This window comes from Castor canadensis, chromosome 11 (assembly GCF_047511655.1).
Source record: "Castor canadensis chromosome 11, mCasCan1.hap1v2, whole genome shotgun sequence".
Lineage (NCBI taxonomy): Eukaryota > Metazoa > Chordata > Mammalia > Rodentia > Castoridae > Castor > Castor canadensis.
In genome coordinates this window covers 37233343-37251548 of record NC_133396.1, presented here as the reverse complement: position 1 = coordinate 37251548, position 18206 = coordinate 37233343, and the positions used below count along the sequence as shown (strand labels likewise).

The window sequence follows — 18206 nt, the reverse complement described above, 5'->3', positions numbered from 1 at the left end:
CACACAGTTTCTGAAATGGGAGCAAAGTGAGGGAGACACAGAGGGAGGGAGACTGATGATGAGTTTAACAATAAAATATCACAATGGTAAAGCTCCCTCTGCACTTCAGGCAGCAGAGTCCTGGGCCTCAAGACTGGAAGCAACACAGTCTCCAAATAATAACTCATCAGAGCTGAAAGGTCCTTATCTAACACCTCCATTTGCTAGAATCCCTGAGAAGTGCAAATGATTTGCCCAAAGTCACTCCTGCTTGTTAGTGGCTCCGGTCTCCTGAATCCTAGTCTGGGGATCCTGATCCCAGCTGCCTCTTCTCTTTAAGTTGAGTAAGGTAATTCTGATTCTACAGGTATGGATGGTGAATGAACTGTGTCTGTTTTGGGAATGAGCCCACCCAGATGACTTTTATGTGTTTTAGGAAGGAGATCTGAGAAACACTGATCTTACTAATACTCAGGTTTTGTGGTTTCCAATGTCTCAAATGGCAACCAAAGTTCATAGAAAGTGAACTCCTTCCAGAGTAAAACAGAAAAGTCACACCCTTGTCAAGAATCCAGGGAGATCCAAAGGCCTTCCTCTCTCAATACCCTGAATGTTCCTGAGTAAGCCAATAGCACTGCAGAGGCAGTGAATCTTCCCTGTCAGGCACTGTGCTTGGCTATGGGTGTGCCCAAAGGATCCCAATTTTATAGATGAAGAAACTGAAGCTCAAAGATGCTAAGGACCTTACTTGAGGCCACACTGCCAGACAGTCACAGAACCACAATTCAAGTTTTGGATGCTACGCCTTACATCCCAGACGCATCCATATCAGTGTGGTCCTGAAAAGAAGCTGCCCGTAAATAGTGCACCCTGCATCACATAGACTTCTGTTGGGAGCACCATTAAATGCTAAAGACCATTTCCACAATGTTCCTCTAACACACAAAGCACGAGACCTGAGAAATCCAGCTCTTGAATTTCCCAAAGTACTAGGAGAATGAAGTCCTCTCTTGCTGGTGACTCCACAGTGACTGAAGTGACACCCTGTGGTCTTGTGGAGACTGCTGGGTCAGAGCAGAGGGGAAGGGAAAACACGCTCACAAGACTAGGAAGGTGGCTTCCAGAAACTCATCCCCGCAGGAGTTGCAGAGACTTCCCATGCTCACCTTCCTTTCTTACTGTTCCTTCCCCTAAATCTGAGGTGGCTTCTTCCAAGAATAAAGGGCAGTGAGCTTCTCAGACACTGGCTTTTACCAGGAAAGCACCTCACTGCCTCTAGTTGGCAGGTTCCCAGGGCTACTTACTAGCAAGTAGTACAATTCACACCTCCTTTCCTTACTGAAGAAAAATGCCCTAATGGGTACCAAATTCATGGTCATCTTATAAACCTGGTTCTGCTTACGTGCGCCACACCAGCCCACAGCACTTATGACATGAGGTATGCCTGGTGGATGTCACTTAGCAGTCCCAGGAAACATGGGACACTGCCTTATACACAATGTGCTACAAGAAGCCAGCCTGCGTATGCTACAAATACCAAGATGAGCATCTACTTGGAGATATGTTCTCTAAAAACCAGGACACAGATAACAGGGACAGGGGACACAAACAACAACAAATTCCAAATAACAACAAACTAAGTCTCTGCAAGAAACAGTACTAGCTGTCATTTACTATGGCCTGCTATGTGTGGAGTGCTTCACAGACATGCATATATGTTATCCCATTTAATCCTCCCAGCATATGCATGAGTGGGTGTCCCCATTTTACACATTAAGAAATAGGCTCAGAGACTCCAGAAACTTGCCCAGCGTTACACAGCAATGAATGGCCAAGGTGAGGCTGGACTTCAGTTCTGCCTCCATAACCCATGACATAACTGCCACACTCACTGGGTTTATAAGAGCATTTCCTCTGAGTAGCTTTAGCACATATTAAATGTTGGGGTTGGTGATGATCAGGCAAAGCAGACTGGGTGACAAAGGGAGATAAGTTACTAATTGAGTAGCTCCAAAGATGTCATCTACTAAATCCACCCAAGCAGCACCAAAATGCAATTCAAGCCTCACCCAACCTGGGGAATCAGAATCTGCACTTGAACCCATGGGCAAGTGATGACCATGTGCCTTGACACTGAGAAGCTTTAAAGTTAGTTCTCAAACTTGGCTGCACAATGGGCTCACCTGGAAAGTTTTAATAACCATGGATGCCTAGTCCCCAAACACTCTGATTTAATAGGGCTGGGCTAAGCCTGACTACTGGGGTTTTTAGAAGCTCCCCAGGTGATTCTAAAAAGTGGCAAAGATTAAGAACAATTGTCCTGCCCACAGCAGCCAGTTTTTGCATGATGTGCAGCTAAGAATGTTTTTTTCTTTTTCTGGAAACACAAGTTTGAACTCAGTACCTTGAGTTTCCTAGGCAGGTGCTCCACCATTTGAGCCACACTTCCAGCCCAGTTTTTACATTTTTAAATGGTTGTAAAAAAATAAAAATCATGACATGTAGAAATTACATGAAAATTCAAATTTCAGTCCCCATAAATAAAGTTGTATTGGAAGATCAGGCAGATCCACTCATTCATTTGCATACAGTCTGTGGCTGCTTTTGTGCTACAAAGGCAGAGTGACTGTGATGAGACCCTATGGCCTGACAAGTACTTACTTTTTGATTCTTTTAGAAAAAGTCAGCTAATGCTTGTGGACAGCCAGGATGATAACCAGTCTAGATGATAACCAGAATGAATATTTTATTTGATTCTATTTTATTTGGAGTATATGCTTTACAGTGTGTGTGTGTGTGTGTGTGTGCGCGTGTGTGTGCGTGTGTGTATTTTCCCCTCCTTTCTCATTTGTGTTTTTACTTCCCCTTGAAAAGTGGGCAGAGGCATAAGGCCAGATCTTGTGCCTTCAACTAGGCAGGTAGCTTCAAAGGCCCTTGCACAGATTTCTGCCCCTCTCTGCACCTCTAGTGCTTAATTCTCTCTAAATTGCTGTCATTTCCCATCAAACCTTGAACAAACAGCTTCCAAGAGTACTTCTCCCCTAAGCTGCAGGCTGGAGCTCTGTGCTAGCAGGCAGCTTCCTTCCTCCTCCTCAGAGCAGACTGGAGGTGGCAAGGAGTCCTTGAGCCCTCTAAGGATCCTTCAGGGGGATTAGGCATGGCCAGTAGGGCTGTTTTCCCTGATAGGAGTCCAGTCTCTGCCGGCCTGGCCCCTTTGTGCTGAGGTAGTATCCTCACTAGCCCTTCAGCCTGGTTTCTTTGTATGCAGACCAGGGTTAGTCTCGGCAGAATGCCTTGAAGGCTGGACCTCTTAATCTCATTAATATCCTGATTGTTTTCTCCAATCTAGTGGGGTGGTACCTGCAAGATAAAGTGACCTTCAAATTCAAGAGATAAAACACAGTTAGATAAAGTTCCTAAGAAGAGCATAGGAGTTAGGTCCACTTCAGAATCCCAAGGAAGATTCTCTCTCTCTTCTGAACTGAAATGATCTGCTACTAGGGACAATGGGGTTCATTTATTCTGGGACCTTTGCTGCTGAGATGAATATTTTTACAGCTCCCCTCCATAAACCTCCTCCCCTTGTCTGCTGCCCAGGGAGGGGGTGGAGCTCCCAGAGGTAAGCTGAGGTGCCTGCAATGTCTCAGAGGCCCCATTAAGTTGTTAAGGCATTTAGTGCCTCAGACAGGGTCCAAAGCAAGGGCAGTTCAAATCCCCACACAGATGGGATGGGATTGTGGAAGAGGGGGCTTTGATTTCTTCTGAGAACCCACCTTGGTCAGGGGTGATGGTTAAGGAGGAAACAGTAAACTAGCCAGGCTGAGATGGCTACCTTTACCCCACCTCTTTGGTCATGTTCTCTCAAAGTCTCTTTCATTCATAGGCTAACAGCAGGAGTGTGGGAGATGTGATTGCTCTGTGTGTGTGTGTGTGTGTGTGTGTGTGTGTATTGATTTTCATGGCTGAAAAGGTCTTAGTATCTGCATAAAGCAATGAGTGACAGACAGTGTGTAACAGCTCAAAGCCCATTGCCACCACTCACTAACTGTGAACTCAGTCAAATTACATTTATTTGGTAGTACTGGGGTTTGAACTCAGGGCCTTGAGCTTGCTATTCAGTTGCTCTACCACTTGAGCCATGCCCCTTATATCTCTTTACTTTAGTTATTTTTTCAAATAGGGTGTTAGGTTTATGCTGGGTGGGCCTGAACTGCAACCCTCCTCTTCATGCTTCCTGTGTAGCTGGGATGACAGGCGTGACCATCATGACCAGCTTTTATTGGTTGAGATGGAGTCTCGAGAACTTTTTGCTTAGGTTGGCCTCAAACTGAGATCTTCCTGATTTCCAACTTCCAATTAGCTAGAATTATAAACATGAGCCATAGTGCCCAGCTAAATTACTTACATTCTAAACATCTCCCTTCTCTTAATTGTAAAGTAGGGATGGCGTCTGCCCTCGAAGGTTGCTGAGGAGGTTAAATGAGATGTTACATGTAGGTGCTCAGCCCAGGGCCTGGTACCCAGGAAGTGCTGAGTCAACACTAGCTGTTATAATTCTTCACCTTTAGTCACCATCTTGTCACTGGGTATGTTTGAAGTTTCCTTGGGTCATTCATATTTCTGTGTCAGGGAAAACAACAGCATTCACACAGAGGCCCTGGCCAAGAGGGCTTTGTCTAAGGTCCAAGGTTAGATTCCTGAAGGCAACCGGGAAGAGATTGCAAGGAGAATGAAGGAGACTCAGGAAGGATTCAAGTTCTGATTCTCAATCAGGAAAGTCAAGTCTGTTGGGTTGGGAGAGGGAAAAATAGAGGTTCCAAAGGAGGGAGGAGAAGCAGTCACAGAAATAATGTCTCTTAAGGAGAAAGACTGTGGCTTGGGATACCCAGAAGTTATCTTGGACAGTGTCTTCTCTTTCCTATTTCTCACTTTCCAGAAAGAATCACCACTTCCTTCCCAAAAAGTGACGTAAGAGTGAGGACATGATCTGTAGGAAAGTGAAGGCTAATGGAGACCTTCTGTCCCTTCCTTACCTCCTTGAGGTGGTGTCCAGGTATTAGCTGGGGACTGGAGCAAAATATATAGTGACCTAAGTCACGCAGATAAGGCAGGTACCATGGCTTGGACCAAGGCTAGCCCAGCTCTCATCCTACACCAACTTCCTCCTTGAATCAATCAATACGAGCACCAGTCTCCAACCAGTCCTTTTTCTTGCCTCACCCCTGCCCTCTGACCTTTTGGGGGCCTTTCTCTTGATTCAGCTCCAGAATGGAGGTAGAGGCCATCACTCGGGGCCTGCTCAATGGACTCAGAATGGGCTGTCATGGGGCCTATAACCAGGGACAGCTCCTGCTGGCGAAAGCTGGAATGGGGAAGGGGCCAGATAAAGGCCTTCCAGGCTGAAGATAAATGGCTGCCTGCAGCCTGCTACAGTAACTTCAGGCCCCCAAGAAGAGCAGACAAAGGGTGCCCCTGTGACACTCACTGGAAAGATGAAGGCTCATCAGCGGCAGCCAGGCTGGTTCAAAGCCCCAACTTAATTGTCAATTAAGCATGCATAAGGGAGACAAAGCCATGACAACCCTTAGCTGCATGCTGGTGTGTGATTGTAAAGCCACTGAGGGTAATGCTGAAAACAGCTGATTCTGCTGACAATGTGTTTGTAGGGCACCTTGTAACCAATCAGCCGCTGACAGAGGCAAAGTACTCCTCCTGCCACCCCTATTGTGCCGGACATTCCAGGACCAGGGTCACACTGTGGTCATCCTGGGCAAGTGGGCCACAAGGCATGGCTGGGAGGGAGAGGGCTCAGTTAGGGAAAGGATGCTCTGCCTTTCCAGGAAGACAGTTCTAGGGAAAGATCTGTCTCTCAGGTGCAATCAGCCCTCCTGATTCAGGTGTCGGGGTTTGGAGGGTGAGGAGTGGGGGGTTGGGACATGGACCCTTACTGGTTACTAGTGCTGACTCAGGGTATTGGTTCCCCTCAGCAATAAGAGGTTTCCCCTCTTTTTCTATTTTGCATTCAGTTATATTTTGAGGCTAGAGAGACCCTTTCCTGTCTGGGGGCACTGTAACGAGAAGTGCACTGTGATGCTCTGCAGATCAAAGTCTGTCTGAGTGTTGGGCCCTGGGGACATTACCTAGGATCCTCTGCCCAGCTCATGTGTCACTCCCTAGGAAGACCACCAAAGATAACCTTGATTCCTAGCTGGTTCTGGGATCTCTGTGCTGGCACTACTAGACAATAAGCTAGTACAAGAGATCAGGGCTGTGTGTCCCTGGCATTTGCTTTTCTCTTTTTTTTTTTTTTTGCTATGCTGAGGACCAAATCCAGAGCCTTGACCATGCTAGGCTCATTGAGCTATACACCCATGCTCTCGCTGGTATGTTGCCAAGACTTGGTTAGTGCTCATTGCAAGGAAAGTCTGGCACCTGTCAATCAGCAGACCTAATATCTAAACCTGATTTGCTACCGTCACTCTGTGTAGCTTTGCCAAACCATTGCCTCTTTCTTGGCCTCAGTTTCTTTGAAATCCCTCTGAGTTCTATTGTCCACGATTTTTATAAAGGTCCCAAATTCTGAGGCACCTCAGAGGCTCCATTTCCAGTGGGATGTGCCCTTCTCAAACTCCCATCAGAGGGGTATCTGTCCCTGCAGCCCTGTCCTCTTTATCTCTGGCCAGGAGTATAGGAAAGCCTAAGCTATTGACCCTGTGGTGACCTCAGCACAACCCCAGCTTGTCAGAAAGCTGCTGGGCCTTTGTTTGGCTTGCAGGCTCTCTGACTTTGGTGTGGAGATCACAGGTTCTAGCACAATGGTCATTGTCTCCTCAACAATGTCCCTTACCCCAACCAACCCCCCCACCCCATCTCCCAGATTCAGTTCTCTGGATTACCACTGTGGGCAAATGCTCTGGTCCTGCTCTGTGCAGGCCACATGCCATCCACCACTACCCTTTGAATCCTGTTTGAATTACCCTACAGGGGCTAAGTTGCTCTGCCATCCAGCTGGCATTTACCTGTGGGCATCTCTGCTTTTCAAGAACAACCCAAACGTTCTTCCCTGAGACTAAGCCCCTCCTTTTTTGTGGGAGCAAGACCCAGAAAACCCCAGCCCAGGTCCAGGCTTCATGCTAGGCACTATCAGGTCTCCAGAGGCCATAGAAGAGGCCATGCTATGGGCATGGCAGCCTTGGACAAATGCCTGTATACTACACAGCTGGCGGCTCTGCACCTATCCTGGTGATACCGGTCACCTCCGTACTTGCATCAGCTCTCAGCTCCCAGGCTTTCCCATCAGAAGCACACCTAACAGGTGAGGGCAGAAACAGGTTTCAGAATCACCCCAGTTACAACAGTGGCTGGCTTTCTTTTTGTAAGCCTTTCCCCAGAGTAGGAATCTAGGTCACACTTTGTCCACATGGACACCAAACAGACACCCATAAGCATATCCATTCTGGGTAGCAGATTGCATGGAAGAACTAAGGCCAGGAGGAGAAGCACCCAACCCCAGCCCATGGCTGATACAGTGCTTGGTGAATTGGAGTGCTTTTCCACAACAAGGATGTAGGTTTCCATCCTGACAATCCCAATCCACAACTGAGATGTTCTAATCCAGGCCAGGGTCGGGCACACAGTATACATTCAGTTGGCCTTGGCCAGCTCAGCACTGAGAAGATTTTAAATAACTGGCCCTACCCTAACCCTGATGGGACACAGATGTCAAAAGGCAAGAGGCTGTCACCAAAGTAACTCTTCACTAGAGGCCACTGGGATTCTGCTGGAGCTGGAGAGAATGCTGGGGATAGCACATGGCCAGGGATGGCACAGGGTGGCCAGGATGCTGTTCTCTATCATGGTGACTGATGACGTACCACCACAATCTCTCTGCCTGCAGCTTAGACCTGGCATCCCAACAAGACATTCTGGGGCAATAATCTGATGGGCTGAGTCAGCAGCCACACAGGGAGAAGAATGGGGACAGAAAAAAATAGGGAACAGGGCTCCCTGGGGGTCAAGCAAGCTGTCCCATACACCACAATGGTTAAAAGAGATGTTGAATGAAACCTGACCAGAGCCACACACTCCTTCAGGAGAATATTCTGGCAATGGAAGAAGGCCAATCCTGGGCCATCCCAAAGTATTTGCTCCTCTGAAAAATCCTGAGCCAGATGAGACTGGTAGGGAGGACCAGGATGGTCGGTTCAGAGGCGTAAAGCCTGGATCCTGCTTACCTGTCAGCTTGTTTGGAGGAGAGGTGCTGGGCTGGTGGTGGGGGGAACCGTGGGTAAGCAGTGGGTTCAGGTTGTGCGTCTGGTTGGAACTGTAAGCGTCCATTGCCAGCTTCTGCCGAAAGGCTTCCTCCTTCCTGCGATTGGCAAACCAGTTGTAGACACGGACCTCAGTGACTAAGTTGGAGCCCAGGCCATGGGCTTTGGAGGGGGAGACACCACGTTGCAAACATTCTGCCCTGGAATGGAGAGAGGGGAGATGGTGAATGAGGATGGCTGGGGTGCTGATGCTTGGCCCCAAGCACATAATCATAGGGTCTTTGTTAGTAGTGTGCTGAGGCCAATGCCAGATAAAGGCTGGGGAAAAGCCTGTCCTAAGAAGAGGCCGGTTCTATGTAGTATCTGATGAGGATGACTAAAGGGAGGCCTACCACAGGCCCAGATCACTCCGTATTGTCCTGGGAGGCAGGGTGAAGGCCTCTAGTATGGCTCCTTATGAGAGGAGAGCAAATTGGGGACAAGCAGTTCCAGGAAAAGGCCCAGACAGGGTCTCCTGATACCTCATTATTTTGCCATTCTTCTCACCACACAAAAGGCAAAGTCATTTTGCTGGCTCTATCTGCATCCCTTCCAAGTGCTATGAAATGACTTCTGGGCTTTCAGGGTTTAGACACCTCAAAAGGGTGCCAGGGAAGGCAGATTCTCATTCATACCTAGGACTCCTGCAAAGGGCAGGTCAGCTGGGATGTAATAGATGGCCAGAGATGTCTGGTCTCTATTGGTGCTGATAAAATCCCACACTCAGATATCCAGGTATGAGTCACGGTCTCAGATATCACTAGATGCTAGAGGGGGAGGGGGGTTTCTCATCGTAGTGGACTAAGGACTGAGGACGCTGTGGCAAGCACAGGTTGATTGCTCAGTTGCCTCTCTATTTTCTGGCTGCCCTCCCTGACTGCATCTTTCCGTTGGCCAAGCCAGTTTAGCCCAGAGACAGAGAAAGGGGCCCATGGGCCTTGGTCACAGCAAACAACAGGCTTTTTAGATAGTATGGGGAGTCAGGGAAGATAGGAAAGGAAAGAAACAAAGAGATATTCCAAGGATTTCCAATAGCTTTTTTTGTTGTTTAATTACACAAAGTTGTTAAGATATAAAAAGAACTCTGTCGCGTTATTGTGCACAGAGTAGACTGAACAGTTCTGACCAATGCTAGCTCTCCTGCCCCTGCCCAGTTTGCTTTTTTTTTTTTCACCTCAAAACAGGGTCTCTTTATGTAGGCCAGGTTGGCCTGAATTTGCGATCCTCCTGGCTCTGCCCCCTGAGGGCTAGCTAGTAGTCTAGACCAGAGCCACCACACCCAACCCAAGTTTCCTTTTGGACCAATGGGTATGCACAGGAAGCCAGAGCCAGAATCTATGGCTAAGGAATAGTTTTGCCCTGACCTATGTGGTAGTCAAAGACAATTTTCATTTCACTGGCATCATATGTTACACCAGAATTCTCCAGAGTATCTTCCCTAGAATAGTAATTCATGGAGGCATTAGTTAACTATTCTACAGAAGAAAGAATCTGTGAAGGTGAGCCAACAGAGCTACACGGATTTCTGAACTGCAGGGCTTCCCAGACCCTTTAACCTAGTAAGATGTGTGGTGGTTCCCCTAAGAGGAAGTATCCATGAGATGTTTCTCAACCTTATTTAATAAATAACTTGAAACTGGGGTTCTGTGGAACACACTTTGGGAAACCCCGATTTAGCCACACTTATCTGAACAACCAGTGTCTCAACATCCCAGGATAGAGGGTATGGATCTTGGGTCCGTGTGCTCGCTTGCCTGCTTGCTCGAGTGGGCTTCTGGTGTTGTTACCTGTTGCACTCCTCCACTAAGGCCTCCCTCTCTTCCTTGCTGGGGTTCTTTTGCCGGTCGTAGGCCTGGTACAAGATTTGCTGGGATGCGGGCCCCCATTTGAACCGGTTGCGGCGCATCTTCTTGTTGGTGGGCTCAGAGCAGGCATCATCGGACTGCCCAGGCCCCTGGCTCTGTTGACTGAACTCTGGAAAGAGAAACAGCAGCTGATCCTGACTGCTTTTGTCTGTCATATTTCCAGAGCTCTGGACTGTCTGGTTGAACTCTGAAAAGAGAAAGGAGTAGATTTGATAGGACCTGTGGCCTTCACTCGGCAGATAGACAGACAGATAGACAGACAGACAAAGACCCCTTCATTCCTCGCCCCTAAGCTTTATAACCTGTTCCTACTGAGTATGGGGATACAAGAGGGGACCCCTGGTGACAGGACCCTCATTGCCTACCCTCAGGTGCCTCAGCAAAACTGCCCTTCTCCTTTCTTTGCTTGACTCAAATGTAGCCAAGCACCATTTTGAGAAAATTAATCCTTTTTCTTTGGCTCACTGGCTTTCAGACATGAAGCAACGCTCTGAATCCTGAACTCCTGATGTTCATGACAAGGGGATGAGCTCAACCAAGTCTTAGGTCCCAGGAAAACTACTCAAAGGAACAATTTACTCTCATTCTACATTTTTTTTGGAGGGGGAGGGTGGTACTGGAGTTTGAACCCAGAGCTTTTCTCTCTCGAAGCAAGTGCTTTACTACTTGAGCCACACCTTCAGTCCATTTGCTCTGGTTATTTTGGAGATGGAATCTCAGGAACTATTTGCTGGGCTGGCCTTGAACCATGATCCTCCTGATCTCAGCCTTCCAAGTAGTTAGGATTACAGATGTGAGCCACTGCACGCTCAACATATTCAGAGGCCACAAATCGTTCTCCCATCCTTCCTCTCTCATACATCCTAGGCATCTGTATTCTAATGTTAGGTTCTTAGAGAAATATAAAGCCCCAAACCTTTTAAATAATGCTTTGAAATAAATATGCCTGAGTTTTGTATTAGGAAGAGAAGATGCTTCTTAGATCTCAAGTGCAACTTCAAAGGCAATGGTGTGTGTGTGTGTGTGTGTGTGTCAGATCTGTGTACAAATCTGAAAGCTGGCAAGTACAGAGACCAAAATACAGGACCTTCCTGTGCATGGTGCTGACTGAGCTGGAGACAAATCCGCGCTGGTAGAATGATGCTCCCTCTCTGTCTGTCCTCTCTTCCTGAGGCCCATTTTTGTTGAATGAGTGAAAGCAAGATGGCACCTTGGCCCAAGGGGGATACATTAGCTTATATGATTTAAATGAGATTTGAATAGTCACTTGATTAAAGAAAAGAGTTTTGTTGTCTTCTTCCTCACATCTGCATGATGCAGGGTTCATCACGGGTGAGTAATTCCATTCTACAGATGAACACACACAGAGGCCAAGCACTGCTCAGAGAGGACACATAACAAACTCATTTCCTAGCTCCCGACCATGTTCTAGGCCTTGTTTTTCTTTCTTAATTGCTGGAATCACTCCTGAAGTTCTCAGAGCACTGAAGACCTCAACCTCCAGAGTCCTACAGTAATGAGTCTGGAAGTGCTATCATTTTTTTTTTCTTGGCAGTACTAGGATTTGAACTCAGGGCTTCATGCTTACTAGGCAGGTGATCTACCTATGAGCCACTTCACCAGCCCTTTTTGTGATGGGTTTTTTGGAGATAAGATCTCGTGAACTATTTGTCCAGACTGGCTTTGAACAGTGATCTTCCTGCTCTCTGCCTCCTGAGTAGCTGGGATTACAGGCATGAGCCACCCATGCCTGGCTATGCCATTGGTTTTTAAATGCTATTTTTCTTGTTACTTTGGATAATTGGATCAAAAATCTTCGAGGTTCAAAAGTCATACTTAATGTCTGAACCCACTTACAGCACCCTCCCTAATGGTCCTCTGGTCTACATACCTGGGATCTTGCTTCCTATCTAAGGATTCATTTCCATTTGGTCCATCTCGAGGGGGAACTTGGCCAGGGTGGTCTACCTGGTGATGGACTGAACTTGTCACTGGAGTCTTCCACTTGGACCTCACCCACTGTGTATGCTTCTCAGGCCACCTTAGGGCTCTGTTTTCACTAGTGCCCAACAATATCTTTCAAGATATTTAGAGAGACTTTGCTGAATTTTTAAGCAGGAAGTCACTGGCTCCTTGTGATAATGTTGCTTAATTCCCTGGTCACTCAGTATCTCCACCTGTGGAATGGGTGGGCTAAAAGCCTGAGAGGCACTGAGCAGTCTTGATGAGCATTAACCCTTATCAGAATGCTGATGAGGACCTAAATTCCTCTAGTGGTCAGACATGCCAAAGGACAAGTCTACAGAACTAGATCCCACATGTCCTCCAGACATCACCAGCTCCCTGCTGTTACTCGGTAGTCAGAGCAGCTCTCTACGTGAGTCCTGTGTGGCATCTGTAGAGTCACACATGAGTAACAGTCAAAGCTAGTGTTGATAACCGTAAGGACGTGGGATCAATTTGGGATTTTTTTCACCTGAAGTGAACAGATATCATAATGATTGACATGTAGTGAGCCATTTCTATGGTGAGGTTTTGTGCAATGACCTCTAAATTTATCCCTTCCTCCAATTCTCATAACCTCTCCATGTGAGAAGTGTTATTATTTCCATTTTACAGATGAAAAAACTGAGGTTCAGAGTGGGTAAGTGACTTGTCTAAAGTCACATGTTCTTGGGGCAGAGCCAGGGTATGAATTTAGCCTGCAGACTCGAAGGTTCCTAACCTCTGAATCACCTCTGAGTGAAAAGAAAGCCTAAACAACACCCCTAAACCCCAGCAAACTCCTTCAATCTGACTTCTTCCAGGATGGCAAAACCAGCCTCTAAGGCCATCTGTGGTGGGCGTGAGCCACACAGCCACTCCATGGTGTGGAAGCTACTCCAGTCTCTCATCTGTGCTTTGGAGAGGCAGCAGGCCACACGGGGTTCAGAACTTGGTGCTCGCCTGCATCAGCCTGCATGCTCAGAAACACCCAGGTTCTACAAACCCCAGGGGCTTGGAGAATTAGACTCTACCCACCACCAACCAACTCCCCTCCACTTCCTTCTGGGTCATTTGGGGTGGGACTTCATCGCCCATAAAACTTGCCTTGGAGAAGTTGGCTTCGGCAGCCTCTCCATAGGCTTGGGAGCTAGCTTGCACAGGGAGATTACTTTTAGTTTTTCATGAAAATTTGCAATCATTTCTTATCTTATTTTTATCCTCCTCCATTTTTCTTCCACTTATCCTATTCCCTTGTGTTCTTTTAAAATTTACCTTTCTCATTTTTATCCCATGTTTGTGTGTCTTTCATTCATCCTTTGTCTTGGTTCAAGTGTTACCTCCTCTAGGAAGCCCTCCCTGTTGCTCCATGTGTGTATACTTTTATGATCGCTCTTGAAAGTAGCTGTCATGACTTACTCAAACATCTCAACTCCCTCAGTGGATTGAAAGTCCCTGGAGAAAAGGACCTGTGCATCCCATAGCCTGCCAGTGCTTGGTATAGAATAGGTATGCATAGGACATTTACAGAAGGAAGCAATGTTTCTTAAGCCTCATGTCTTATGTGAATTTAAAACAATAATAACAATGACAACAAAATGTCCCTTGAAGACACTGTCTTCAGCTTTGTAAACTGTCCCGTCAGACCAAGAGTCTTTCTGGGATTTCTGCCTTTAAAATTTTTTTTTTCCATACTGGGGTTTGAACTCAGGGCCTTATGTTTGCTAGGCAGGTGCTCTATCATTTGAGCCATACCCTCAGCCCTTTTTGTTTTAGTTATTTTTCAGATAGAGTGTTCAGTTTTTGCTTAGAGCAGCCCTCAGAACATGATCTACCTACTTAAGCTTCCTGCGCAGCTGGTATTACATGCATGCACCATCATTCTCAGTTTATTGGTTAAAATGAGATCCTGCTAACTTTTTGCCTGGGATAGTCTCCAATCTTGATTCTCCAATCTCCTGCCTCCCAAGTAGCTGGAATTACAGACTTGATGAGCCACTACACCCAGCTGTGGGACTCCCGGCTTCTTAGAAGGACCAGGGACGCTGTCAGCAGCACATGCTTGAGGAAGGGTGGGCTTGGGAGACTGTGACCTCTGAGAATTCTCTCATTTCAGGAACTAGAGAGTTGCTTCGTGTCAGGAACACAAATCCTTGAAGAGCTAGTCACCATGCATGGGACTTGAAAGGACCTCCTCCTCTAAGCAGTGAACAGTTCTCACTTGAATGCTAGTCTATCCATGCAAGGCTTCCAACACCCATGCAAACAACCAAACCTTTACTTCCACTGTGAAAGCCTCTCCAGCCCCTGACACGGGGACAAATATAGACACAATCGCTTTGGAGTAGTGTGTCACAAAAAACAAGAGTGATAAAGTGACCGTCCAGCAGGAGGGAGGAAAAAACTCTACCCAGAATGTGGTGGAAATTGACATTTGACAAAGATGGAGAAAGCCATGGCCCAGACAATGATAGTGTGTGGAGAAGGTGACAACTGATACAAAATTTTTCCTATGAAAAGGACTGGGTCAAAATAATTAAGGTGTAATATCAAAGAATAATTTCCTAAATTAAAACAATATGTTATTCATACTGTTATCATTCCAAAGCAGTTCAAACTCTCAGAGAAAAACCGCTCAGTATTACTGGGTAAAAGAATTCTTGAGGTATGGCTCAAGTGGTAAAGTGCCTACTTTGTAAGTATGAAGCTCTGAGTTCAAACTCTAGTCCCACCAAGAAATAAAAAGAAAGAAAAGAAAAAAATTGGGGAGACAGAAAAAACCAATTTTGGGTAAGAATGGAAATGACACAGATTGATGGACCAGCATCCAAGTGCAGGCATTTTTAATGTGTTGGAAGTAGCTTCTTCATTAGACAGGGTCACCTGTTAAGGTCCCCAAATGCTGCTAATTTTGGTAAGTGGGAGTAAGCGCTTTAAATTGCTTCAGGACTCAGTGCCACCCCTTCTTCCCAAAGATCAAGGTCAGGCTCTGATTATATCTATTGATACAAATGCCTTTTAAATACTTTTAAATAACAGTAATGGCAACTGATGTTGACTGCTAGGAAATGTCTTCTTTGGAAACTAAGACTTGTGCTCACCTGTCAAAGGGACATGCTTGATTGGCTTTGTGGGAGATATTTCACTCTGTTACCTACTTAGTATCAAAGAAAAAGATGATAGAAAAAAGGATCAAAAAGTTCAAGACACACTGCATTCACCAAAGGGCTTGTCAAAGCAACTGACTGAGCAGCAAAGGGCAGTGAGAGAAGAAAATGACACAAGCCAATCCACCATGTGACAATTATGATGGTTCCTTGCATTTGCCAAGTGCTCACGCAGGCCTTCTGGACAGAGGGGAAACTGAGGCAGCCCATAGGGATCAGTGTGAGGGCAAGAGCACTCCGGGCTGAGGCCTCAGCAGGGTTAAAACACTTACGTCGGAGGATCTCGCGCTGCTTTCTGACGTACCAGGTGTACAGGGCAGCGCGCTTTTGGGTCTTCATGGGGGTGCCCTTGTTGAGATGCTGTGAGAGGTGTGACTGGTTCAGGCCGGTGACATCCACCACCTCCCTCTGGGGGATGTTGTGTTGCTGCATGTAGCCTTTGATCATTTTGGCAGCCCTCCAAGGGTCTTCACTAGACGTGAAAAGCAGACGGTTAGGGTGCTGATGGGAGATGTCCAGGGAGAAATACTGGCTTACTAGGGCTTTGGCCTACTCTCTATGCAGCACTGATTTTCACGGATTTCTCCAAGCCACCATCTTGGGAGGGGCTGAGGCCAAAATAAAAGGAAAATGGAAGAGAAGGAGTGGAAGTCCCCCCCCCCCCAACAGGACGCACCCTGTCTGCTGAGATGGGCGTGAGCAAGGGCCACCAGCCCTCACTAATGAAGCTTAACAGAAAGCTCTTGTTTTAATTTGCTTTCCTTCCTTTCCTGGAATTCCAAAGACTTGAAAGGCAAGAGTCCCATTGGAAAGTGGAGATGCCAGGAGCTTGAGACAGGCAGACCGATTCTACAATGACACCAGGTTGCTTGGGTTTCTAAATTCGCTCAATTTCAGCTTAAACCTCTACTATATTATTTTCCTTCTGAAAGGGTGTCTCAGTCTAATAAGATAGGGGTGTAAGATATGTGTCCACCTCCTGAGAAGCAAGGAGGACTTCTTAGCCAATGTTAAATGGTTTTCAAAGCTTTAGGAAAGTGTTCACAATTAGGATGACCTCCTCCCTGGCACTGAAGTCACACCACTTACAAGGCAAGTAAAATTTAGGAAAAAAATTATCCACAGCCCCGCCTCCCAAATAAAACCTAATGAGAATGAGTAATCTCAATTTCAGAGTAAGACATTAACAATCCCAAATGCTTTGATTTCCTGAATTCTTACATTTCTCCTCTGATAGAGTAAGGGAATCTTACTTTTCATTTCTCATAAACACACATATGAAAGAAACTTATATTAGTATCTTTGAGGTTTATTTATTTAGCATGTTTTCAACTTTGCTAAGGAAAATAGTGTATAGTACAGAACAAAAGTATCGAAGAAGCAATATATTCACATCTATTATTTAATGCAGCTATATAACTTATGAAAATCATTGCTTTACTATATGTTGATACACACACATATACATATATAGATAGGACATGAAAAACTGAGGGGAAAACTAGTTTCCTATGAAACAATAAAAATTGGTGCTAAAGAACAGGCTAAAATTAAATACAGTGTTGTAGTGTAATAAACAATTTCTTTCCAATTGGTGCTCATATATCAAATAAAATTAATTTTGTTTAATGTATTAAAAACCTCCAGCAAATCAAACCTACATACTTTATAAACATTTGAAGAGTTGTGATTATTTTAGCAACCCTTTGATATTCAATTCATAAGGAACCAGGTTTTGAAAGAGATGTTTTTGAGAAATGCAAACTTTTTAGATTAATTAAATCAAAGTGAACAACGAATTTCTTAAGTATTTATAAAGGTGTTTCCAAGCCATGCAAATATAATGAAGTAACTGCAAAAACGAAAACAGAGAAAATGCGTTCCGGTTTTAAACGTGGAGAATTCACCTTGAGCAAGAGAAAAATAAGGTAATAAACACTTTAGACATATCCATATAAATATCAGAGATCATTTAAAAGCTTGTTTGTGTCAAATATTTCCAAAGATATTTTTAGGATGGAAAAACACTTCCAACAGGTACCAACAATAGCTTCCAAAGTTAGAAAAAAAAGTATTTGGATTCTAAAAGTTAATACTGTGATTGCTTTAACAGATTCTTTGGCTCTTTTTCCTTTTGTTTAAATTCTTCACTTGTCATTTTGCGTGCTTAAGAAACCTAGCGAAATAGTATAATATCTTGAGTGTGAAGGCTCCGTGAAAAGAGTGAATTAGCTCAAAATCGAGAGCTTAAGAAAAAACAAAAAAACCTTACAAACTAAGTCAACCTGAGATCAAAAGACTAGACCTTGGGGTAAGATGGCGTAGCTATACCTTGATACCTCTCTGACCCGAGAATTCACCGGTATTCCCAAGGAAGAGCAGGGGGAGCTGGTTCCGTGTTTATTTGAAACTCCAGCTCAGATCCAGGTCCCAACCCCAGTAAACGCGCGGATCATGGGGAGCGCACGCGGCCATTGTGCTCCGAGCGCAGGTGTCAAACGCCAGCCGGCGGCGTCCGCATTGTCCTCCCGGCACGCTCCTGCCCGAACAATGACCGCTGCGCGCTAGCAGAAAGGTCCCGGGCCCCCGGCGTCGGATCAGAGGCCTCGCCTCAGGCCTCTTAGCCGGTAGCCGGCTTTCCTAAGGCCCGGCGCGCCTAGGGCTCCGGCCGGAGTTGGGGGCCGGAAAGCGCGCAATCCCCCACCTTTCTTTCTGGCTTTTCCTTTCCAGGAGGTGTAAAGGACGTCCAGCTCTTTACAGTCACAAAGTGACTTGACCCCCTTTCTGATCTTAGGGGAACAAGACTGGGGTGGGGGGGAAGTGCCTGACACTCTGGAGCCGACTGTGCAGTGACCTGGGAACGGCTAGCAATTTCTTGAAAAATTACTTTAATAAAAGTCCGA

At 46.0% G+C, this 18206-nt stretch overlaps 1 protein-coding gene across 12 annotated transcripts in view; it reads right to left on the bottom strand.

The window, feature by feature from the left end:
- The window catches only part of Hnf1b (HNF1 homeobox B), a 53713-nt gene that overhangs the window by 31409 nt on the left and 4098 nt on the right, over positions 1 to 18206 (bottom strand). For 8 of the 12 annotated variants that reach the window (XR_012438659.1, XR_012438663.1, XR_012438656.1 and 5 more), the window contains 3 exons: positions 15576 to 15775; positions 10076 to 10340; positions 8214 to 8449 (listed from right to left, as the gene is read on the bottom strand). Coding sequence is in view for 4 of the 12 variants with exons in the window: in XM_074046272.1 (XP_073902373.1) it covers positions 8214 to 8449; positions 10076 to 10340; positions 15576 to 15775 (701 nt within the window). In the remaining 8 variants the exon portion in view is untranslated. The remainder of the gene's footprint in view (positions 1 to 8213; positions 8450 to 10075; positions 10341 to 15575; positions 15776 to 18206) is intronic. The other 4 variants (XR_012438661.1, XR_012438662.1, XM_074046274.1 and 1 more) reach the window with 1 other exon arrangement.